Genomic DNA, 26,067 nt, shown 5'->3' with positions numbered 1-26,067 from the left:
AAATCTTTTTGCTCTGTGACTGTTAATAAATTAACAGGCAGGGATTTAAATAGACCTGTAACATATGACTGCATATTACTCATAGTTTTTTTGATATGTGGCTGCTCATGAAAAAACCACATGGAAGTCGCAAGTCTCTTCTCCTCCACACTAAAAACTCTCGTATTCACCTCGCCATCTTACACTCCTGGAATAGCACGGAATTTCCGTGTGTTATGGCTTCCCTCAGGTCTGCCAGATGTCTCCCAACAAGATCATACCTCGAAAAACATCCACCAATGTTATACAAGTAACCAGTGACATACACAGAATTTTGTCAGGGAAGGGGTCATTATTAAAATTGTTTACGATTTACATTACCGGTATCGATATAAATTTTTTGTATATTATTATTATTATTATTATTATTCATAATTAGGTGCATTAAATCCAGATGTTTGAGTTGGGCAGGGCATGTAGCATGTAGGGGTGAACACAGAAATGCATAAAGAGTGTTAGTTGGAAGGCTGGATGGAAAGGACCTTTGGGGAGGCCAAGACATAGATGGGAGGATAATACTATAATGGATTTGAGGAAAGTAGGATATGATGCTAGGGACTAGATTAATTTTGCTCAGGATAGGGATTGATGACAGGCTTATGTGAGGCGGCAATGAACCTCTGGGTTCTCTAAAAGCCATTTGTAAGTATTATTATTATTATTATTATTATTATTATTATTATTATTATTATTGTTGTTATTGTTATAGTACATTTATTAATATTATACTATGTTCTAATAGAACATTCATAAATATTCTTACAAAATCTTTGAAACATAATTTTTTTCATGGCAATCCAATTTTTAACAAATAAGAAGTTAAATGCAATATTGTGTCGGCTTCATTTTATTACAAGATCAGTACTAGGCGAGGTGGTAAGTCTCTCTATAATAAAGATAGCATTGTTATAATTCAAACATGCCGAAGCACCAAACACAGGGATTATATTGGAGGAGGAGTAAGAGGACTATGTCTTATGTCGATGTAGATTTTGTTACTCTTGACAGTGGAAAATCAGATATAGTAAAACGATTACGAATAAAAAAATACTCAAATCTAAATATGTCTTTTTTTTTTAAGTTCAAGGGGTAGGGGTTGAAACCCTCTAACCCCCCCCCCCTTTCGTACATCCCTGCAAGTAACACAGACACAATTTTCATCCACAGATTTGTTTTGCAGAAAAATAAACATGTGTATTGGGACTTTTCACCCTCTCTGTAGAGAAGGTCGATATCTGTGGTCAGCACATTCGATAGTATTGGTATGAACACACTCCTGACATCATAGCTAGCTTTGGTTTTTGCACATGTAACAAGACTTGTGTCGTAAGCACTGTTAGCCCTGTGAATACACTCTATGTTGCTATGTGCCATCTGCAAATGCAAACTGTGTACACTTCTCATACAATAATGTTTCGTCTGATACACTTCAATGTTTGTTAACAAATAATATCAATATATATATATATTTTCTGAAGTGCATTTTGAAAACTAGGGTATTTGTCATGCTACTGAAGCTGTGTATTTTGAAAATTCCGAAAAATAAAATTCAAAACCACCACTTTTCCTATTTCAAAATCCTGCTTTCTAGATGTTGAACTAAAAAAAAATCCAATCTCTACATATACTTTATAAATGTTTCATTTTCATAACATTCAGGACCTTTATAATAGTTTTAATGCTTCATATATTCATGCAGGTATGGCACAACAGAAGATAGGTACACAGTGAGTGAATGGCCTCAAGTACCGAGAAATGATACCAGGTATTAACTGATGAAAGACTGGTAAGGTCACAGAGGTATTCTGAAAATGGTAACAAAGACAAAAATCCCTTTTCTCTGTCTAACAGTAATTTCTGAATTCCTGAATAAAGTGAATAAAAATATTATCTATAATATTTTATTTTACATCTTTATTCAATACAAATTTAAGAATTTTGTAGTATAATGAAAGGCAATACAAAGAAATAATCCCAAGACCCAAACCAAACAAACACATTATAGTAAAAAATAAACCTTTTGGCATATGAACACTTAAAAGCTACAAATTCAATTACTGAACTCATATACTCTATCATGTAATATGGGACAGTTAACCTACCAAGGTTAGGATCCACAGACACAACTCTCTTAAGAACTCACCAAGTGAAACATCTTCGTAGTGCCTGTGAGGCGTTACTCTGGCAAGTGTACTATCATAACATATGTTATATTTAATAACATCACTAGATTTTCAGTATTTAGCCACTTCAGAAGTGTAAAATATAATCTTCTTGAATAAGCGATAAACAAAGCTATGAGGAACTTTATGTAAGCATTGAACTTAATATCATAAGCAAGTGAAAATAATTCTTTACTCAAGTTAACTTTGTGACTATTCTATAAACAATGAGTTTTTTTTATTATTTTTAAAAATAAGGCCTTTATATTCAAATGATCTTATATGTTGCTCCCATTACAAAGTTATTTATATACATTTTTGTTACATGATAATTACTATTAGTTTTCCAAGTTATTCTTATGTTACGTGCAAGACTTGTTCAAATCTCCCATACAAAATCACTTCATCAAAATTCAACTTTGTTTCTGAATTTCGATGCTTCAACTACTGGCAATTCCAAGTAACTTCCCGGTCAACAACATCAACAAATTCATAATCTACCAAAAGAAAAAACTATTTTTATAATAAATCACAATATATATTATTTCATGGCAAATTTAATATTTGAATGGCGCAGTTGTTACATGCAGAAGTCAAATAATACTCTCAATTCAAAAGAAAACCAGACGAATCATAATCTTGACAACCGAATATGAAGACCCTTCAGAATTCTACCTCATGAGCAGATAACCTTATTATGTAGGACTCCTAATAATCTCATGGTAATGCAAATGTTCACCTTTTTCAGGAGGGAAACAAATGGTTACAGAAGATCCACTTATGAGATTTAATATCCTAAGACACAGGAATTATATTCACTTAAAAGTAAATTAGCCCCATAGTAAAATATTGCATAAATGCATCAAAAGGGTATTAAAGATTAAAGACAGTCTTCTGTAACAAAATGAAAGCTCAAATCAACCCTAATAAACTAAACGAGATACCTATCAAACAATCCACAAAAAATAAAATAAAATAAATTCGTCATCAATAAATACGTATTGCCGAAGAGTACATATTGCCAAAGTGATTAATCCAAGTCTGTGAAAAGAATGCAAATTGTGAACCACAACCCACACCTGCACAAACTGTGTAAATCAAAGCTTCGTAAGATGTTAATTCCTATTTACAATGTATATAATATTCCTCTAACAACCATAGTGCTTCTTCAGCATTTTGCATACTAAGTCTAACATGTAACAAATAGTCATATACATCAAACACTTTTATTTTTTGTGACACTCCCGTCAAATCAAACAACCCTAACAGTTACTAAGTCTACTTAAGGCTATAATTTAAAGGAATCTTACCAACCGATATGGTTATACGTAGTATATTCAAGTAAGATAAAATCTCAATTGGGTTTCTCTTTATGGCTCGACAATTATGGTAGTAATTTTGGTTTCTCAGCATTAGATTCACAGCTGACAAGCATCAACGAGTCTTCAATCTTCCCTGTTTGTATAAAAACAGTTTAAAAGTCTCGATATAAATTGATATAAGCTTTTAGACTTGGAGGGAGAGGGAGGGCTTGGATCTTACTTCGCATGTAAGTGCTATAGGAATCAGTTTCAACAACAGGTGATTCGTGGACTTCCATGGCAGGATATTCCTGGGTCTCCTCTTCAGACTTATCACTCTCCTCATCTGCAGCGAATGCCAGTCTCTTCCATATCACTGCTTCTCGAGCCACATTTCTAGCAATAGCCCTGCGTTCTGCAAATGATCTACGAGACGTGTCAGATGAGTTAGCAGGGCCGTTATCCCCTTGACAAGAAGCCTTCTCACCACCTTCTGATCTGTGACTTCTCTTCCCAACAGAGGGCAATGGGTCCGAGAAATCGGAGTCAGAATCTACGTCCATAAATGCTCCTCCATCTTCATCTCTATCGGAATCCGAACTCAAACCTTTCCCATTCTCAATCTCGTCACCTATACCGCTGTCGAATTTCTCTCGTTTTGGGATCTTCTTTCTCTGCTCTGCAATGGCGGTACTGCTTACAGATGCTTCTTCCTGAACCTCCTCAGGGGTCAAAGCATTATTGACAGGAGCTGTCTCGGCCTCTCTGGGCTCAGCTGCCCTCTTCTCAGACTGCTGATCTTGAATTTCATCAACTGCTTCTTCCATTCCTTCATCCTCCCGCTCTTGAGCACTGTTGTCATACCGTTCCTGGGACTGATGCTGCTGCTGCTGCTGCTGATGCTGCATTCTGGGAGGACATCTATGAGATGCCAAGCTTCGTGCTAACTCTATCACTGCCGTGATCTGGCCAGCACGCTGGCGCTGGACGTCATAGATCACACCAGCCCTCCCCAGATCTCGTCCTCTATCCTCTTCCTCTCCTCCAGCTAGACCGAATTCATCATTATCTGATTCCTCAAAAATTGGAATAACAAGTCGACGTAGTGATCTCTTCTTAACACTCTTCTTCTTTGGGTGTCTTCGTCTTCTAGTCTTAAGATCGGGATGTTCTAGCTCAACATTCCGACGTAAAATGGTACGAATTGATGATCTACATGCGTCCTGTAGTGACAGTGGTTCACTCTCAGCTGCAACAGAATCACAATAAAATCATTCACTTTATGACGGTAATTTAAAACATAATTTTCCAACATCATCCACATTCGTCAGATGTTTCTCCACAAACATCAAATTAACAGATATCAATTTTCTGAAATAAAAATCGTTAAAAAAACAATAAATAAATGACAATACGTCAATTTGAGGATTCTTTAACAAATACGTAAGTTATTTAAATGTCATGTATCTCTTACTGGAGAAAAGGTCATGTTACAAAAATGTTCTGATTGGTCAATCATAGCAGCAAGGTAACCTTTTAAATCATCAGATTGAAACCTTGCTTGAAAGTCTGCACACTGATCAACATTGTAAGGAAAAAAGGGAAAAACGATCTACAAAAATTTAGCCGCAAATACAAACTCTATAACACAAAAAAAATTGCTTTAAAAATAACATACATATTCTGCTCTACTTGAGTAACACCTCTTCTACTTGTTACTAGTAAAGTCACACCTTATGCTGCAGTACAGGTAGACTATAGTAACTTGTAATTCACAATTCAATTAGATCTATTATGTATAGTCGGTGTATTCATTAAATACCCAGTCGGAAGCCTTTATGTTGTGATATATTTTTTTTTGCACACATCAATACTTGCAATGTCAAGCGTTGTTGTTACGTTTCTGCTGTAAAGATTGTTCCTAGTTACAATTACCATCAGCAATATATTTATTTCAACTTCGAGTTAGAGCAGCAGTGTTTCATACTCCACCTGAAATTGATATCAGCACACCGATTATAAATCTCACTGCATCATTGTAGTTATATGTTACCGCTTCTTGTGACTGGAGTGGCATCTGAGAAAGTCTAATCAATAAACAAGCTCTCATCTTATCTCTTCAAAGGAAAATGTCGACTTTGATATCAGCTGGGTATTAATAAAATGTGGACACTATACTATGTGTTGTGTTCTCGTTAAATTCTCGAGAAGAATTTATCGTACTATCTGCCGAAATAAATCCAGCAGGATGAGGTAGAGCCTTGAGGTGTAATGTTTATCGCAAAAAATGCACATAATTTGAGAGGACCTGATCCGCACACCATGCCATATTATTGCTATAGTTATGCATATATCTAAAAACACTCATACTGGATTACTAAGTAGCAGTTTATTTTATGTAATTTTATTACTTGGGATTTAGATTAAAAACAATTATTGAAATGGCTTTGTGCTACTAAATTATCTAATAAAATTACTATTTCTAGTGAAAAGTATATATTTTTATAAGCTGAATTTATCGTATTACTGTGTAACTACGAAGTGTATTCTTTTTCTTCTTCTTCAGGTTCTACAACTCTCAGATGAAAGTTTTGGCCTTCTCAACAACTTTCTTCCATTCCTTACGGCTTCCAACTCTTTGTCCAGTTTTCCACCTTCATCAATTTCAAATCATTCAGGACATCATCCTCCCATCTATTTTTTGGTCTACCTTGCTTTCTGTTAACTATTGGTTTCCATTTGTATATTTGTTTGACCAGTCTATTATTCTCCATTCTATTTATATGACCAAACCATCCTAATCTTAGTGATTTTATATGATTTATTATGTTCCTATTCCTTATCAGCTCATTCAGTTTACTGTTATATTTAATTCTTCATGTACCATCAATCATTTTAGTTGGACCAAAATTTTTTCTTAATATTGCTCTTTCAAAAAGTAGTAGTCTGTGTTTTATGGAGTTTTTAAGGACCCATGTTTCGCTGGCATAAGTTACTACAGGTCTTATTGTAGTACAGTATAGTTTAAATTTGGACTGTTTACGAAGTGTATTATGATTATTAATATTTTGTTCTTTTTTTAAGCAAGGTTTAATCTATGTTAACTGCTGAAAAATGAATGACAGCTATGATTACAATTTAAGGTAACTTGGACTTGGCTTCCGTGAGATCTGTGGAAGATTATTTCTTCATCCCTCCACTTATTTCTCACAACAGAAAATAACCTTTCTACATAGGCGTTCGAGCTTGGAATAGACAGGCAATAGAATACAAACATTAACATGTGTTGGACTTTATTTTAATTGGGTTCGGCAAAGAAATTCATCCATTTACAATTTAATTGTGTTGGTAGCTCCTATTTTAATTATATCTTCTTCAAATTTTGAAAATAATCCCTCATAAACTGTCTATATTAAAATATGGACAAACATCTGTGAATTTCAAAGAATCTATAATCTGCTCAAATTTTGAAAATTCAACACACATTAAACTGAGTAGACTCATGTTTGAAAAATACTACTGTCATTGTAATTATATGATTTTTCTAAGTTACAGAATTGACGTAAAACTTCTGTCTTTTACTAGTAAGCTTCCTCATATGATCCATGTATCTTAACTGAATTCAGACTATGCCTTTATTTTGGAACAATCTTTTTATGATGTCAGAATAATGCATTCTTGCAAAAGTTTTTATTAACAATGGCAAACTTTATTATTTTCTCATGCTGATCTTGTACAAAATTATTACTAAATAAGGATTACTTACGTAACTTTATCTGCTCTTTCTCATCCGTATTTTCAGGCAACAGTAGCGTTGCAAAGGAAACCGGCAAAACAGATTTTGTATCCCACGTAGTTTCTGATGTTCTAACAATTTGCAATAGTTGATCATTCAATGGCATGACAAGAACACCTCCTACCTGTATACAAAGATTACAAATCATAAAGGTTTAAAACGCTATATTTTACAATACATGAATGATTCCAAATTATCAACTGCAACTGCCACCATAAATTATACATTATTATTTAAATGAGTATTAAATTGACTATCCCAGAGATCAAAGTTCAAAATCCAGTGAGTGCAAGTGCAAGATATATCACTATTATACCTCTTTAAAGTGTATGAAACATATAAAGTTTTATATTACTAGTCTCGCCAGGTATCACGAGAGTAAGTAAGACTTGATACTTTCACAGTATTCAACATAATGTGAAATTTTTTGTTGTTGTTTTTTTTTAATCACCAGTCCCAGATGCAGAAACATCTCACATTTCGAAGCTGTATATCAGTTCCATCATCAGGAAAGACAAAGGGAAACATACTTGTTGGATCCATTACCAAGAGCTATTCCAGTCTACCCCTGGAGAACAGTCCATGGTAATGAATACAACAGATATGTTCCCCTTATCTTCTCTGATGACAGAGATCATAGAAAGCTCGGACACAATGATGTTTTTTGCATCTATGATACATACGGTTGTCAAGTCTCAAGTATTTAACGGGTTCTCCCTCATATTACACACATTTCCTCCAATCTCCTGTATCACATATTTGATAATGTTTCTTCCCATATTTCATGAAGTTTTATTTATTTGCTCATTAATTATATTTTACTGTTAAAATTTCCATATCATTCAAACCCTAGCGTTCCTGGTATTTCCAATTTACTTTTTTAATTCTTTCAATATTTTTTATGTTTCCATAACAAAACTTCTGTTTCTGAATAGATGTTGCTGAATGATGAACTGTTTGCCAGAAGTGGATGGCTGCTTTTATAATGAGTATTCCAGGATTGAATACTCAAACTGAAAAGAGTTTTCAATGATGAGTAACAAGTAAACTGATCCAAGAAACTCCTGCAGAACTTATTAAGGCTGAATCATAGATTGTTACAAAGTTCAACTTGTCTTGTAAATGTAAAAGATCAAGTAAAGTTTCCAAATAAATGCAAAGCAAATGGTAAATATAAATCGTGCTCTGATGCTATGAAGGTTGTTCTAATTAAATATTTTTAAGTACATTAATAACAAATTCTCATTAATTTTCAGCCTGTTTTGTAAAGGGGTTTAAAATAAGCAGTTATATTTATAACATTCTCTAGAAGATAAAACACGTCGATAATACCACGCTGGTACGATTTTGGCAATCATTTCCAAAATCTCTCTTATTTTCAGTTTGAAAACTTGGCAACCATAATGACACACTGCAAAAAAAATTTGACACCATTACACAAAGGAAGGTACAAACCCTTTTTAGTTTCCAGGAATTGTTTGTTAAAACATTATGCAATTGAATTTAGTTTATATCTGTTGATGGGATTTATTTAGTACTATCATTTAGCATGTGGCTTAAAATAGCAAACAGGAAATGGAGTTTGTGACAGAAGTGCGGCTCAAACTATGTAAACATGTATAAATAAATATATTTTAAAATAAAGTACAAAGTGCTTTCTATGCACTGCTCTGCCAATACTAGACTCCGCCCAGTAATGACGCATCACTGCTAGGCAGTAAGTTGAATGATCTCACAGTACATTTTGTTGATCTTTCAGTACGACCAAATTCTGTCGCAACTGGCTAAATGCCAGCTCGCTGGTCTTCAATGTAGGCGGCCTGGATTCGATCCTCGGCCAGGTCATGATGGAATCTGTGTGGACAAAGCACACATAGTGGATGGTTTTTTCGGGGTACTCCCATTTCCATCTATCATTCCACCAACACATTCCATCTCCCTTTCATTTCGTCTATCATCTGCAATAGTTAAAAATATGGTGGGATAAAGTCTTGGAGGTAGTAAGGTTTCTGATGCTGATATAGGAAGGACTTGGGGCTTCGGATCCTGGAGCTTTCCAGGTACTCTTTTGGGGATGGGACCTGGCTCTGTCAGGCTGAGGCACAATGGTCTACTTGTCAGCATCAAATTTACGAATGCCACTGAGGCCATCTGTCAGACATGGACAATTGTCGCATATAGGGTGCATAATGGGCCAATTTAAGCCTAAGTACATGGATCCATCCCAGGTTCGGTTCTCGAGAAGCTAAACCAATGACCGAATTCTGGTTGTAAAACTCATGTATAATGCAAACCAGACTGTGTCAATTCTAGTTGTATTTTTATTGAATAACTGCCCACAGGACAAGATCTGGCAACTGTGGAACACTGCATAAATTTCTTTATTAATGTATGTATGTATGTATGTATGTGTGTATGTATATGTGTGTATGTGTGTATGTATGTATATATTTATTCACACTGCAAATGGGTATACACCCAATGGCAGTGGTGATTAATAACACTCAATAATGACAATTAATAAGAAACGCAACTAATAAAAATACAATTAATAATAATACTAATAATAATTAATAGTAGTAATAATAATAATAATAATAATAATAATAATAATAATAACAAGGAGCATCCTTATTAAATGAAGCACGATCACTTAAAATAACATTTAAAGTAAATCTAATTTGCATCTTAACCCTAAGTTCGAACTAAAACCCACGAGTATGATATGTTCATACTTGCACCAGCACCACACTTATTTCGCTGTCAACTCACTCACTGCACTGGAACTACGACACATTTCACTGATTCTATCCTGATTTCACTAACACTTCAAAAACATTTCACTGTTCAAATACTTTGCACTGTCATTATAAACTATAAAACGTCACTGACACAAACACACTTCACTTACACAACACACTTTACTGACACAATACACTTCTTCACTGATACAACACTTCAAATAACAAAATACCAATTACACCCTTTAAATAGTGTGTATAATATACTATCGTCTATTAGTAAAGTCCTTAAGCCTATTTTTAAATACATTTTTGGTTATTGGTAAAGCCTTTAGTAAGTCTGCAGGTAAAGCATACCAGTCCCTGACAGTACAATTGAGAAAATAAAACTTTCCAGTATCTGTCCTCTGTCTTCTTTCTCTCAATTTATATGAGTTTTGCTCAACTTATGAATGATTGTTTGTGTTTGTAAATTTATGTATTGTACACTTTTAGTAGAGCCATCGATGTAGCTCAGTCGGCAGACTCACTGGGCTGCTGATTCAGAGCTGTGTTCGGGTTTGGGTTGGATCCCCCTTTGGTCTTTGGTTTCTTCCGAGGTTTTCCACAGCCCTGGGACTGAAGCCGGATGATCTATGGCGAGTCCTCGGCATCAACCCCTTTGATTTGATTACCTGGTGGGTTTTTACGAGGTTTTCCCCAACCAAAAGGCAAATGCCGAGTAATATTTTGGCGAATCCTCGGACTTCACCTCATCTTACTACATCTCGCCAAAATATTGTAAAAAATTGCACAAAATTGTAAAAATTGTAGAAAATTACTAAATTGTAAAACTGTAAAAATTTGTAAAAATTGTAATTGTAATATTGTAAAATTTTGACTTGTTCCACATCTTAAAGCTTCATTGCTCATGTAAGATCTATGGAATAAAATAAATGAATGAATGAATGAATGAATAAAAAAGGAAAATAAAAAAAAGCAAATGGTTAACAAAAACGAAAGATAAATGTAGGTTATAGGAAACTTTCTCAGGAGACTACTATTTTCCAGATTATAGGAAATGGGAGTAGGGTTCTGATAGTCATCCCATAGGTACCAATGCTATAGAGTATAGACCAAAGACGACGACTTTGCACTACTAATGATTATTATCTCTTACTACATAATATATTCAAAGGTGTCCAGGAGTTAGCTCTGAAACAACAATGATCCCTCTGCTGTTTCAATACAAAGAAACACTGAAAACAATAAAAGAATCATTGCAACTGAAAGGAAAGTCTATAAACAACTGGTCATGAATGGTCACGATCATGATACTTTGGAGAAAGTAACAAGTGCAAAAGTACACCATTTATGTCTCTTTTTTATTGTTTCAATGGACTGTAGTAAAGGTGTTCAGAATGAGAAGGATAGCATGATACCTCTTTACACAGTCATATCATCAGACAGTTTGAAAAACTCCTGTGTAGAATATAGAGAAACACAACATAAAAGCACTCTATTCTCTACCCACTGCTTTATAGAACAGATTAGATCAACATATAATTAATGGACTCAATTTAGTTGTGTTAAACTCTGCCTGCCATGACATATTAAGGAAAGAATGCAGTGAATTACAGTCAACATCTAGCTATGTAATATTGTGATGCTGTTTCGTCTCTTAATTTTTCCCAGTTATTTCATTATATTAAATTATGTAACTTGTTTTTCTGTGCTTGCTATTTTCGAAATGGATGAATACAACATAGATTAATTGCCAGCGAATGGTATGGGCATATTCAGACCATCAATCTCGGGAAAACAAAAGCACCAAAGCTTGCGACACATTAAACATATTTCACCTTAATGAGATTCTTCATATAATTCTCATGGTTTTCTGGACATGCTGCACCACAGTAGACTCTATCATACTGGTGTACATCAGTGTTCAAGCACAAGCAATTTCCTAAAAGAGAATGTGTCATATGAGTATTAAAAGGAAAATTATTTTCTGTTAATGCACACCATTAGATAAAGGTCTAATTGTCGGCTTTTCACACTGGAGATTCAGATTCGAATCCTGGGGAGACCAAGTGGAGTTTATAGCGAACAATAATGTTATGAAATATATTTTCTTTAGGTGTTTTCCCTTTCCAAATTTTTACTCTCTTTTCATAACCTTTCCTCCTTTCTCTTTCTTTCTTCACTTCTATTAAAATTGTCCTATTTCAACTACAAAGGTAATTCAGAGACGATGAGATGTGGTGATATGACGACAATGGAGCGACAGTATAATTAAACTGCGATATATACAGAAAAAACTGCTTCACAGCCACTTTATTCACCACGAATCTTTATCTTCCAGGGATCAAACCCTGATCTCCATTCGCAAAAAGCCGTTAGCTAACTGGTTACGCTATGGATCAATCTATCCTCCTCCTATTCTTCCTTCACCTTCTTTTGTCCCTACACATCACCCTTATCATCTATATAACAGGTGTAGAAATTGACTGGAAACTAATGTCCCATATTGATTCTCGATGATACCATCACTGGAGCTTCCTTTGATGAAATAAGTTCTACATATAGCTGACAGAAGTTCCTGATTGGACGTTAAAGCTTGAAATCAGGTATGACGATACGGACAGGAAAATATGATAATGCCTGTATTACGAGGCAATCAAATTTTTTAAATTAAGAACATGCTTATTCCACACATAGACTATAATATGTAACTGACCTCATGACAAATCTTATTTAGCCATCAACGGAGTTCTGAGCTCAAAAATTTTTGTGTTAATATTTAATTAAGGTTATGTAGGATAAAATGAATACCATATGTCATGGTACTTATTTTCTCTTATGTAATGGTTAAAATAATAAGAAGGGAATTGTTAATGAGTTCATGTCGAAAACTCCCCTCAAACTGCATGTGAAGCTCTCCACAGCAGGTACACAAATATAAAAAAAAAATAGCTGCCCATATTTATTTTTCTTCGAGCTTATTTGAAAGTATACAGACATATTGTCTATAAAAGCACCTTCTCACACAAATAATTTCATTACAAAAATAAATAATATAGGCTACCATATAAACAAAAACACAATGTTTACAGCAGAATTTATAATATAAAACAGTACAATGAGAAATCAGAATGTAATGCCAGGGAAGAACAGGTTACTTAATTAATTAGTTATGTTTGAGTAAATTTGTTTTAAATGCAACATCTGTTTCCGAAAATAAATCGATATTATTCAAATAATTCAATATATTAAAAAGAGACATCATTTTAATTAGAGGTGAGTTCTTGTGAGTGACTGTCTTGGGATCTGGAAAAGTACGTTTTTGCGTGACTTGACGAATGGTACATAAAAAGGAAGTAATTTCAAAATTTCTGGTGAATCTATTTTATTTATGACAATATGCTGATCTATCATGAAGAGATTTCATATTAAATGTTGATCTTAGCAATATTCTTGATGTCTGAATGGGGCACAGAATTTTGTACAATTTAAAGTAGAGATATCTTAGAAATTTATTTTAAATAATTTCAACTATTTATTTATCTTTTTGAACTGAGTCCCGAATTATTGATGCATATTCTAAATTATTTCACACCACACTGTTATATAATAAAATGAATGATGACTAATGGATTGATAAATGATTTCAAATTTTTTGACAGCAAAGAGGACAATGTTTGCTGTAAGGTAACCACTCAGTTGGCATTGAGCTCTGAGCGATGATCGCTATAGTGAAACCATAGCTTAAGTGAAGGTACAGCATTATCTACTCAAGGTCAGGGGCTACTCAATTATTCGAAAATCTTTTATTTAAGCTTTAATTTCGAAACCTACCACTCAACTGAAGCTTTCGAGTAGATAATTTTTTACATGGGTGAGTTACCAGTATGTTGCAACAGTTAAGAAGCAGGACTGGGATTTTTGATCAAGATTTTCCTTCTTCTAAATAGATAGCAAAGTGATGGAGTAGCATGGAACGCCCAAAATCAAGATGGCTGCAACAATCCTTCGGAGCAGGAACAGGCACAAGTGCCTAATTCCTAGAGGTGATGAATGTCTATGTAACCTTATAATTAGTATAGGTAAAAAGGTAAAAGTATCGCCTATATAATATGAATGCATTTGGGGGCATGAAGCTCCATTTTTTCTCCATCTTGGCACTAAAATGAGTAATTTTATATCTATCTGCTATGGAGATCCAACAATGTGCGCAGTTCTAGGGAGGTTTTCAAAGTAGCTGATTAACAGTTCCCTTGTGAGAAGTGCCTCATAAAACAAATTACCCACACATAAAAATTAACTTTTCATGGGAGGACTGTGCCCGCCCTCACGATTTTCTGTACCTGCGCCCATACACAAATGTAGATGGAAGTAGGGCTTCATTTCAACAGTTACCTAAAGAGACGTACGGAAATAATGAGAAACCTTTAGCTACAATACAAAGGTTATGATTCTAAACTGTGAACACCTAGAAGAAAGAACTAAAACACAGTAAGTATTGTAATAATACTGTAAGAGACACAGAAACTACGAAAATATAACTTTACAGAACAACAAACGATAATGATTCTGGCTCCAAAAAATATGGTAAGTGGTTTATATTAAATTATCAAAATGTTTTTACTATACCTTTTACAAACTTCGGTTCACAGAATTCGTATTCATCCAATGCTGGAGATATTTTTCTAAACTCGTCTAATTTTTTGTTTGCATAAGATACAACGTCTTCGTGAATTTCAACGCCATGGTTAGTACCATAAGGACCTGCAAAACAGATACACAGATGTGTTCTTTGAATTAGGTGTCATTAATGTTAGGTACTTAAACTTATATATGTACAATCTTAGAAGCATTCAATATAAACTCTCAAATGAACTATAGTTTATTTCTTTTACAATTGATGAAGTTATATTTCAATGAAACATCCTTTACTTGCTACAGTAAACAACAAAAATATATTGTGGATATAATGCAGAGTTTTTACGTGGTATTCCATTACAGCCACACTCTGCATGACTTGCGATGATCCATCATTGCTGGGCAGAAGGTTGAATGAAGTCACGTACTGAATAGCATTATACTCTTTTGTTCTGAGCTCATTCTTCCTTCAATTTACAAAGCAATTAGGAAATCAGTAACACATGATACAAGGAGTGGATAATCACATATATTCCTCTTTAATAAATAATGAACGGTTTTTTTTACGAACGCATAAAACTTCAATTACTCTCACCTTGCGTAGGTTAAAGTGTACAATCCAAGCTGATCCTTAGCCCATTTTCGTTAATGACGAATATTTTTGTAAAAAAACGAGTATTTCCTCTGGACCAAACTACAACACAAATGGGGTATTTTCCCTATATATGATTAGAGGCTATAGTGCTGGTAACTTTAAAGCAAAAATGATAAACATACAGAGTATTCGCTTACTTAATGTAGATCGACAAGGCAGCATGGTACTGACACTAAGGCCATGCAACACGTGGAAAAACATCTCCACATTCTCGGCAGTCCAGTTCAGCAGTTCAGACTCTCTGTAGGAGTAGTTGTATTGACGTTAGATTGCGTGCTATTCTTCTAATTGTGTTAGTAAAGTGTTTATATTTAAGAGTGGTTATGTTGATGATAGATTGCATGCTATTCTTTTGATTGTGTTAGTGAATGTTTTGATTTAGGAGTGGTTGTGTTGACGTTAGATTGCGTGTTATTCAAGTGTTAGTGAAGTGTTTAGATTTAGGAGTAGTTGTGTTGGCTTGTGTTGGCGATAGATTGCGTGTTATTCTTCTAGGTGTGTTAGTGAAGTACTTAGATTTAGAAGTGGTTGTGTTGACATTAGATTGTAGGTTATTCTTATGATTGTGCTAGTGAAGTGTTTAGATTAGCTTGCTCACATGGCACCACAGAAATTTACATTAAAACAAAGGATTTTCATGGTAGACTTACCTGAAAAAGAGTGATTGCGGAAAAGTAAAAAAAGACGATTTGTAAGAAAATTTAATGTTATCGTTTCACATAGCAACAGCAGTAAAAGACCACTCTTAAATCTAAATCTAAACACTTCACTAACACAATCAGAAGAATAACACGCTATCTAACGTCAACACAACTCCTACAGAGAGAGTGAACTAGACTGCAAAGCATGTGGAAGATAGTTTGCCACATGTTGCATGGCCTTCGTGCTAGTCAAGAGCCGCCTGGTCGACCTACATTACATAGGGTGAAAGTGAAATAATCCTGCAGATTGAAAGGAACGAAAGTACAGTGAAATGAAAAGCAAACCTATATTATGTTTTGTTGATTAAATGCACTACAAAATTAAGTTAGAAGTTTCAGCAGTCTGGCAATATCATCACTAACACACTGATCTTTCTTCTAGTAATGCCAATGTAAGAGGTCAACGAACTCAGGTCTGTCTCTGTAGGTGAACTATCACCCACCTTCCTCTCTGACTACAACATTGCAATCTGTTCACTTCTTTCAATGGCTTGAAATTATAGATTTTTAAATTACATTTACACGAAAACCGTCCATGCTATTGAAACATACTAGAGGAATAAATGATTCTTTATTAGATTTTCTATCGATATGGACAAAAATCACGATTCTATTCGCAACAGTTACCGAATAAGAGGGTGTTAAACATTTCGGAAAAAAAAAAAAAAAACTTTCTTTTTCTGGAAAAGCAATGAACTTTCCACCAATAACATGAGCTAATCACTCTGAAAATCTGCAGGGTTATTTCATTTCCACTCTGCACAAGCAAACGCTCTCCTTAGTTATGATGAAGATCATGGTCCAAGTGTAACCAGATGAAAAGTTGGTATTGTAATGTACAATAAAAATTTCCTCTATTCTATCTCAGGTAGAATCTTAAATTTCACTGGTTACTTTATTACACCCTCGTGAACATTGATCCTAAAATGTATTTGCAGTTAATTGTAAAGAAAACGAAAATCCTACAGCACTACCCGCAGGTAATGAAATTTGTGGCAAGTGGTAGGGCTATAAACAAACAACTCTTTTTATTTGAAATACCTACCATGTTTTCGGCAAAAACTTTTTGAATTCCAAACCATTGTAAACCAGGAGCTTGCGTAGCACATTTTAAACACAATGAGATATAGTTCTCAGCATAATTTTTAACATTCAATGCACAGTAATCCGAAGCCTACACGACCTTATTTTATTACATAAAGCATTATCCTATGTGATACGAAATAATTTTAAAAAAATCTTGTAGTTATAAAACTACAAGATTTTTTTTAAATTATTTCGTCCATCAACCAATACTAGGCAGAAGCAGCAGCAGAACTCCCTGATCAGTATGGTGCAAGGTAGCTATTTAAATAACATAGGGCGACACATAGTGTTTAGGAAAATATTTGGGGCTAAGAGGGATGAAGTTACAGGAGAATGGAGAAAGTTACACAATGCACGCAGAACTGCATGCATTTTATTCTTCACCTGACATAATTAGGAACATTAAATCCAGACGTTTGAGATAGGCAGGGCATGTAGCACGTATGGGCGAATCCAAAAATGCATATAGTGTTAGTTGGGAGGCTGGAGGGAAAAATACCTTTGGGGAGGCCGAGACGTAGATGGGAAGATATTAAAATAAATTTGAGGGAGGTGGGATATGATGATAGACACTGGATTAATCTTGCTCAGGATAGGGACCAATGGCGGGCTTATGTGAGGGCAGCAATGAACCTCCGGGTTCCTTAAAAGCCAGTAAGTAAGTAAGTAAGTAAGTAAGGACGACACACGACAATAAACATCCAGTCCCTATGAAATAGAGAACAATATCAGCTTCCATGCTGGACATCGAACTCAGACCCGCTGGATTCGTAGTAATCAGAAATGCTACCATTTTAATCACAACAGCGGACTATTTAAAACAGCGTATGAGAATGTGCATCAATTAGTTTAGATCCCCAAAATATTGCACGAGAAAGATGCACAAAAATAAGATAATAATAGTAGATCAGGTTTCATAATGAATAAATTGATCATGTTCGTTTTTCGCGTACCTAGAGTATAAGAATTTATGGTGTTTGTGTAGTTATACATTTCTATACAATGATGGAATGATTTATGAATTGGCAGGCACAGAACGATAAAATTTAAGAAGGCAGTGTAGATCAACAGCTGCGCAACAATTTCGTAAATAAAAAGATTATATTCGTAATATGACGACGACATTTCAAATGTTGACTATTCTACAGCACTGCGTCATATTACACTAAATTTCAAAGTAGGTTTCCTGTCGCGTGGTGTTCATATTGATATTGATTTAAGTATGCCCCATTTACAGCGTTGCTGTAATTATTGATGTTTATATGTAAAGGAATCTTTAATGCCGTACTAAAGCAATGTAAATATTATGGGTTGTAAGTTTCCCGACTTATGCCGCAATGTGTCAGTTGCGTGCCGCGTTGTCTCAGTTGCTAGAGCTAGCAACTGAGACAACGCGGCACTAGTCCGGAAACTCACAATCCATTAACAGTAGCCGCGGAATCCTACGCCAATATTTAATGTAAATATTAGATTTATAAATGAATACCGTTTCTTTTACTTTTTTATCACTGCATTATATTCAGAAAGTTTATTAGTATGAACTGCTCTTTAGTCATTTGTCGTCTTATATTCTATTATTTCTTTACGACATCCTCACTAGTCACTAGGTTTTCTTAAGCTCCATAAAAATTTATATTCTACATCCATTTTTTCTAAATCATATTAATGACAAATCTGAATTTTTATAACAGCCGATTTTTTGGGATAATAAGGCATTATCACTTGAATACAAAAAAAAAAATCCGATTCCATAAAAATGGCACCTACTTTCTCATTACACATTTCACACGGTATCTAACAGTTATTTTACGTAACTTTATGTCAAGTGAAATGTGCTCAGCTGCTAACATATGGTCAGTGGAAGGCCATAATGAATTAAGCGCCAGTTTTGAAGAAAAATGAATTAGGTTTACTACCTTCCTTAGTTGAAGTTATTACTAACATCTGCTTGTACGTAAGTATGCAACTGACAAAGACGTGTACTTTGGCAAATTTAATGTTCTTTAAATAATAATATTCAATCCTACTTCAACTTCGTTTTTCTCAAAACCAACATTGTGACACTTCGTTCAGTATGGCTTTAACCGACCATATAAACAGTAAGATTATCTTTCTGTTCGTGTGCCAGTTTTCATGCTAGTCGCTGACCACGCAACTACAGTGCCATTTGCCACCAAAAGGTGTTAGGAGATGCAACTTATCCGAGCATATCAACGATTTCTATTTAAGAAATTTTAGCTTATTTACAGCAGATGTTGAAAATGATCTTCGGTACGCACACACTCATTGTCTTCAACTGATAGCAAAATCCAGCGACAAAAATGCAATCTACTGTACTGCATTTATAACATTGCCTATAGGAATGTACTGGTGTACTGAGGCTGTTTTATATAGTTTTAATTTAAGCAATTTCGTGTCAACAATTCAGGCACTCCAGAGGTTTCAATAATTTTGTTAATTTGTGTGTGCTCCAATCGTCCACCAATCTCGTCTAGTTTCTGCTTTGTTAAAACTCGGTGTTTTTTAATTGGTTTATTTTACGATGCTTTTATAAACTGCGATGGTTATCTAGCGTCTGAGTGAAATAAAGATGATAATGTCAGCGAAATGAGTCCAGGGTCTAGCGCCGAAATACACCCAGTATTTGTCTTAATGGATTGAGGGAAAACCTCAGAAAAAAGGATGTGGCTGTCCCGACACAGCCATGGGTTTCACGTGAATACGTATGTCATAAATCCACAGATATAGGCGAAATCCTTCGTTGTTGTTGTTGTTTAGTCAACTGTCCAAAGGCAGGTCTGAACCTCACAAGTGATACCAAGAAGGCAACTAGACCAGAAGATAATGAGGTAGGGTGGCCAGTTCCTTTCCCCCTCCATTGCATACATCGCCGACTAGCTACATTACACTAGTCAGACTACAGATGCATACAAACAATAGTTGTTCTTCCTCTGATACATATCAAGTGAGATATTCTGCCTAATAACAGATGTACATATCAGCCAGAACCTCAACCAGAGGATAGATCCTTCATTGTGCACCAAACATCAGGGAGCAAACACATAGGCGTTGCGAGCCCCCACCAAGATCATGCTCGCATCGTAGTAGTATATCCGGTCGAACGAGACCACATTTACTTCAATCGTCACGAAGTTGTAGTGTCGGAATTGATCACCTGCAAACATTATCTATATTACGTCGCCGTTTCCATCCTGGTATCCCGCATATCGGTCTGATTTTAAAGACATATTCACGTAAAAAAACTCAACCCGGTAACTTGTCCCAACAAAGTTTTGAACCTGGACTCAGTTTCGCAGTTCGACATGCAAAATACTACTCCACGTGGTGGATCATAGTCGTCGACTTTTAATTTTTTCAGTGGGTGCTCACACTTTGGCACAAATAAATCAGTACAAGTAAATTCTTGTCATCTGCATTTCTGTGAGCTTACTACTGGGTATAGAAGCTATATCATTAACTCCTTTTTCGACAAAGGAACAGACCATGACATGTATAATAATAATAATAATAATAATAATAATAATAATAATAATAATAATAATAATAATAATGCGACCTGATTATATTATAACAACTTAAAAGTAACGTCATATATCGCACTTTTGGAGGACAGCATTTCTTAAGTTTCGTGATTCACTGTTTGTTGTCATTTATTGATTCAGCTGCACATTACCCATGTCTGACAGGGTCCATTACGAAAGCCCTTCGTCTACCTGGGACTTCTGCAGCTTCCTCAGATCAATTCCATCTGTATGCAAGTCACGGTACTACATCGTGCTGCATCCTATAGTGACCTGAATATCCGTTATGCTTTCTGCCACTGATCTCTACCTTCAACAATGAAAATTTTAAAATATACCAATATCGCATTTAGTATTTTACAAAGCTTAATCCATAAGCAGAAAATAAAGAACTCCAACACTGAGACATACAACATATTTCTTTATTGCATTTGACTGACATGTTGTTTTCCTTAAAAAAAAAAAAAAAAGATTATCTGGCTTATCGGAACCACAATGTCTCTAAAACTGTTATTTTTAGTTTAGGCCCTATTTACATAGTGGAATATGTAATGGAAATATCATTCCTTCAGAGTCTTCTGCAAAAGAGCAGGTCTTTCTGCTAACTCGGTATTCTCTAATCTTCCTCATTTTCCCCCAGAAATATCATAAAGCCTTTATTGCATTGAGAGGGCTTTATTTTCTGAACAAAATGGTGTATTTACGTCAATTTTAATTTTTTGCAAGACATAGGTACCATCCTTACATTAAAGTGACTATAGGCCTATAATAATGTATACTGGTACTTCAGAAGTACGAAATAAATAAAATCAAAATACCAGTATGCTACATTAATCTTTAGTACACCGTTTCTTTCACTATGCCAGTTTTTAATCTTTCTTGCACATAATCATTTATACATCACATCGAATAACATAACACATTGAAAGACACTCTTTCAGCTTTCCCAATGACGGGACTGCCTCATTGGACAAAGCATAATAAACATATTGAGTGAAAACAAAAACAGACCACAAAAGAGAAAGGAGGGGAATGAACAAAAGGGAAAATTAAGTACAGGAAAGATAATAAGTTAGCATGCATATAACAGGCCTAAACATAGTAAACAAACAGATTAGATATTCGAGCAAAATTCTCCCTCTTTAGGAAACAAAGTACAGATGGTATTTTAAAATGGCAAGTAATCCTCTGATAGTGGCAAGGGAAACATCACGAATGAAGTCATTGTTCAGCTGGAACTTCTTGCAGAAACTGACAAAGAGGCGAGGTATTGTGCCCCTAGCGCCAACCATTAGCCCAACTACTTCAATGGAGGTGAGGTGATATTTCTCCAAATAGAATGGAACTGTGGGCTCATAAATTCTGCATTTTTCTGAGTGGACTTCAGCGGGCTGTTGTTCCTGTGCCTCGAACCTGACTGTCGGGTCAATAATGTATGCTGTTGTGGAGCCTGGTGGAATGGCAAGCATGTCAATTCGCCGACAGGATCCCTCTTGAGAGATGCCATGGACTTCTTCATGCACAGTGAGACCTTTCTTCCTCAAGGCTTCAGCAATCATGGACCTGATTCTGTGATGTCTAGAGTTCCGCAGTGTCTCGCTGAAAGGACAGGCACCCAAAATGTGGCCAAGAGTTTCAATCTCACTGACGCAACGACGACAGTGGTTTGCGTCTCGGGACCTTCCTGGTATAGCACGCAGCGGACAAACATTAGCTGTCATTTTAAGAGCTTGTCTCCATTCACTGCTAGTGAGGCGATCAGGTTGTCGGATCCATTTATTGGCGGGAGTGAACTCCTTATAGAGGATGACGCCTTTCCCTTTCTGATATAAAGAGCACCAAGATTGAAATGCTCGCTCCCTGAGCTCTTGTCTCAATTTTTTCATTTGAAGTGAATCAGAAGAGATGTTTTGAATTCCAAGTTTATTTAAACAAACCCCAATTTCATTAGACAAGTTTCGACAAGCGTTTACATGGATATTTTGGGATCGTTGTAAGCTTTGACATGCATTGATATGCTGCAAAAAAGCTTCCCAGCTAGATTTAAATAGTCCCAATCCCTTGTAGGCCTACAATATCAGTACATATGAACGAGACTGAATGAGAACAGTAGATCCGCTGGTAGATCATTCAGCATTGACACACTCCGACATATTCTTCGAATTGGTGTTCACTGAATTCTTTCACTGGAATAAAGGCCTAGTCCTATTTAAGAATTCAGTGCCATACTTATTTCTCGATTTTATGTTGTTTTATGACTCCTCGTACTCAGGTTGGTTGCGTAAATTGGATAATACATCGTAAACTACTCGTAATTTACGTCGCGTACAAAAACTAATTTTTACACGATTTTCTACGCGACGTAATAATTCATTTTTATGGAAATAAATTAATAAAAAGTCATTAGGTACGATACAAATGGTAAGTATTTAATTTTTGCTGTATTTTTCATCATAGAATCGATAAAATAATATGTTAATAATTACGTGTCTAATATTGTTCTTTGAACTCCATAGGCACTGAAAAAAGTTGGACGAAAAGGAGGCTAAATTCCCGTGCATTGGACAGTACGGTAATCATTTTCCATTAGCTGGAAGTATTCTACACAGAGTTCCACCACCTTTTTCTCCACAAGACAAGCACTGCACATATATAGCCTATACGTAATAAGGAACTTTTTTTTAAGGTTAACGTTTCTTTTAATTTAGCAGTTGTTAATTGTCACGATTACCCATCACTCTGTAACAACTTCAGTTTAATTAATTCTGTCTAAAATAATCAGAAAAATTAAATGTATCTTACAGTGAATACCGAGTTTGCAGTGAAAGACTGGGCAGAACATTATGAATGAATGAATGAATGAATGAATGAATGAATTATAGTGAAACTAGAATTTAACCGTTTTAACACTAGGCCTACATAATATTGTAACACTGATGATAATTTCATTCCAAGAACAACACACAAAGGATATTATAATGTTACAACAAAAAAAAGTTCCACACTTTTCAATGTAATTTTCTTTAAATTGAAAGATTAACCTGTGAATTTTTCACACACTTTTTGATTATTCATAGCATTTATTAATAAACCATTCAGTACTCTATATTTAAATGTCATTGCTGCTTTCATTTTCATTTTCACTTTAATAATATCTGAATGATGATAACCTCATCAGAATTAAACTCAAACTAAAATAGTAACATTTGGCGTCACAGTATCACATATTATATACAATAATTTCATCCTTTTGTCTTAGCACTTTATCTTTTTAATAATCATCACATTTTTTAACGTGAATAATCTAGAGGTGTGTAGTAAAAGTCAAAATTTCCGCCTCTGGGAACTGTTCACAGAGACTTCTCAAGAGGACAAAAAAAAATTGTTGTTTTTTTTTCTCTCTTTTAATATTGGCCTCGTGAAGAGGACGACTTCTTCGGTCAGCAGATAAAGGAAAATTAACGAAGACTTCTCAAGAGGACAAAAAAAAAATTTTTTTTTTTTCTCTCTTTTAATATTGGCCTCGTGAAGAGGACGACTTCTTCGGTCAGCAGATAAAGGAAAATTAACGAAGTAGGCACAAAGACATTATTCATTATCACAATGATATAGGCCTAAGGAGTTCAGTAAAAGAAAAATATGAGGCAAAAAATATGCCGGTGGGAACCATGGGAAACACAATGACAAAATGAAAATGAGAAAACTGTTGGCAGTCTTTGATGACTAGTAAGCTCTGGGATTTGTATATAGGCGCGACGAGTAGCTAAGCAACACGCGGAAAAGCTGTGTGTCGGCGTATCATTTCAAAGGATAGAAGAAATGAAAACGTAACATGTAGAACCCCAATGAATTACCGCAAGTAATGCACGCTGGTAGCCTAGGAACTCAAGTTAATAATTAACACTTTGTTTATTTAAAGTATGAGGCCTACAGTAAGTTTTAATTTACATGTTTTTACATTTATGAGATAAAGAACTTAATTTTACGCGTAGTATAGAAATTAATTTTTTACGTGTAACTTCCCAACACTGTCCCTACTACATCTGCGCATAGCTACTGCACACAATTAGTTCCGTATAAAAAAGAATACTCAAAATCAACCGATGTGAAGGAAATATTGGCTGATTTTAATACACCGCAGCCTTTACCAACGCGATGAAAACTGTTGCAATAATTGTAAATAAAGTACAAGCCTTTATACCTTATTGGTTAAAAGAAATTACAGTGGTAAGTGTGGTCAGTTACTTCCTGATTTATATTTAATCAATATCATGCAAACATGAAATCTTAACCACAGAGATATGGGACAGAATGCAAATGTTCTTACCTAGAATCAGACCAGCCATTGTGCTTAGATAACCAGTACCTGAACCCAGATTTAAGAAACTGAGTCCAGGACATAACCGTAAACTTTCCATCACTTCACTGTAAATACATGGTGCTGATAAATGAAGATTACCACTTTTCCACGCTAAGTCTTTATAAGCATTTTCTCTAAATTCTGACGTGAAATAGTGAGCACGATCTACTGCCCGAAAAACACGTTCAACATCTGGGCTTTTAATGTAATCTGCTTCTAACAAATTGTCAATCAGATCATCATTATCTTCTCCTGCACTTACAGCACCTCCCATTTTTTGCAAATTCCTCTGTACAGTATTGTCAGTCACCTAACCAATGTTTACTGGGTGAGGTTCAGCGTCTGCAAATGACAACAATAAACAGCGTTATCTTTAAGTTTATTGTCCTCTATGAGAAGCAACACACATTTTTATATTAATTATTCATGGGTTATTGTACTACACTATTGTTAATGGCTGTTTTGATTTGAAAGGAAATGTAAAACAGCTGATTGATCATCTACTTCCTACACCTTCGTGTCAAAACTTTCGACACATTAGCACCAAAAACTAACCTTAATATTACAATCGCTGTTATAATGGAATATTAAAATTATTTAAATTTATATGATATTTGCTTCATGGACTAAAATAAAACCATTTAAAGCACTTGGTTCAAGGTCAATCAGCTGATCACTTTTAACAAAAACAACACGGACAAATTAAATATTAACACTTCACAGAATTCTTCAATTCAATATGTATATTTAATTTATATATTCGAAAATGACTATATTCATCATTAATTATGGGATTATGACAAAAAATTTAGTAAAACATTATGTAAACAAAACGAATTTCAGGATAAAATATCACCTACTTTGACGTCAAGAATAACCAATTCACCGCCTTTACTAATTCGTCTTATGCCATTGCTTGCAAAATCAGTGAGGAGTCATACGGTCGTTGGTTGCAACTTGCAAGTTCGAGGCGAAATCTACAGCAAATAAAGTGTACTTCAACCTTTTAACTGTCAAGTTTGTTTATCTGCATTATTACACTA

At 34.9% G+C, this 26,067-nt stretch overlaps 1 protein-coding gene across 2 annotated transcripts; it reads right to left on the bottom strand.

Annotated features, from left to right (window-relative positions):
- Positions 1 to 1,924: 1,924 nt before the first annotated feature.
- LOC138715197 (protein-L-isoaspartate O-methyltransferase domain-containing protein 1-like) lies at positions 1,925 to 26,040 on the bottom strand. Of its 2 annotated transcripts, none has more exons than XM_069847831.1 (6): positions 25,885 to 26,040; positions 24,992 to 25,366; positions 14,672 to 14,806; positions 11,881 to 11,984; positions 7,269 to 7,422; positions 1,925 to 4,751 (listed from the first exon to the last, which is right to left on the bottom strand). In XM_069847831.1, the coding sequence occupies exons 2-6, from the start codon at positions 25,296 to 25,298 to the stop codon at positions 3,676 to 3,678; spliced, it is 1,776 nt and encodes a 591-aa protein (XP_069703932.1). In that variant the 5' UTR covers positions 25,299 to 25,366; positions 25,885 to 26,040; the 3' UTR covers positions 1,925 to 3,675. The 2 variants fall into 2 exon arrangements, with proteins under 2 accessions (XP_069703932.1, XP_069703933.1); XM_069847832.1 differs by lacking the exon at positions 25,885 to 26,040 and adding an exon at positions 25,580 to 25,831.
- Positions 26,041 to 26,067: the final 27 nt, after the last annotated feature.

This window comes from Periplaneta americana, chromosome 15 (assembly GCF_040183065.1).
Source record: "Periplaneta americana isolate PAMFEO1 chromosome 15, P.americana_PAMFEO1_priV1, whole genome shotgun sequence".
Classification (NCBI taxonomy): domain Eukaryota; kingdom Metazoa; phylum Arthropoda; class Insecta; order Blattodea; family Blattidae; genus Periplaneta; species Periplaneta americana.
The sequence above is the reverse complement of the archived record's forward strand: the minus strand, read 5'-3'. Positions and strand labels throughout refer to the sequence as shown.

Excerpts from the sequence above, each read along its gene's own strand:
- LOC138715197 (XM_069847831.1), bottom strand. The coding sequence starts at position 25,298 with ATGGGAGGTGCTGTAAGTGCAGGAGAAGATAATGATGATCTGATTGAC. Across the intron at positions 7,423-11,880 it reads ATATGAAGAATCTCATTAAG|GTAGGAGGTGTTCTTGTCAT; the intron begins GTGAAATATGTT and ends CTTTGTATACAG. Across the intron at positions 4,752-7,268 it reads GAAAGAGCAGATAAAGTTAC|CTGAGAGTGAACCACTGTCA; the intron begins GTAAGTAATCCT and ends ATTCTGTTGCAG.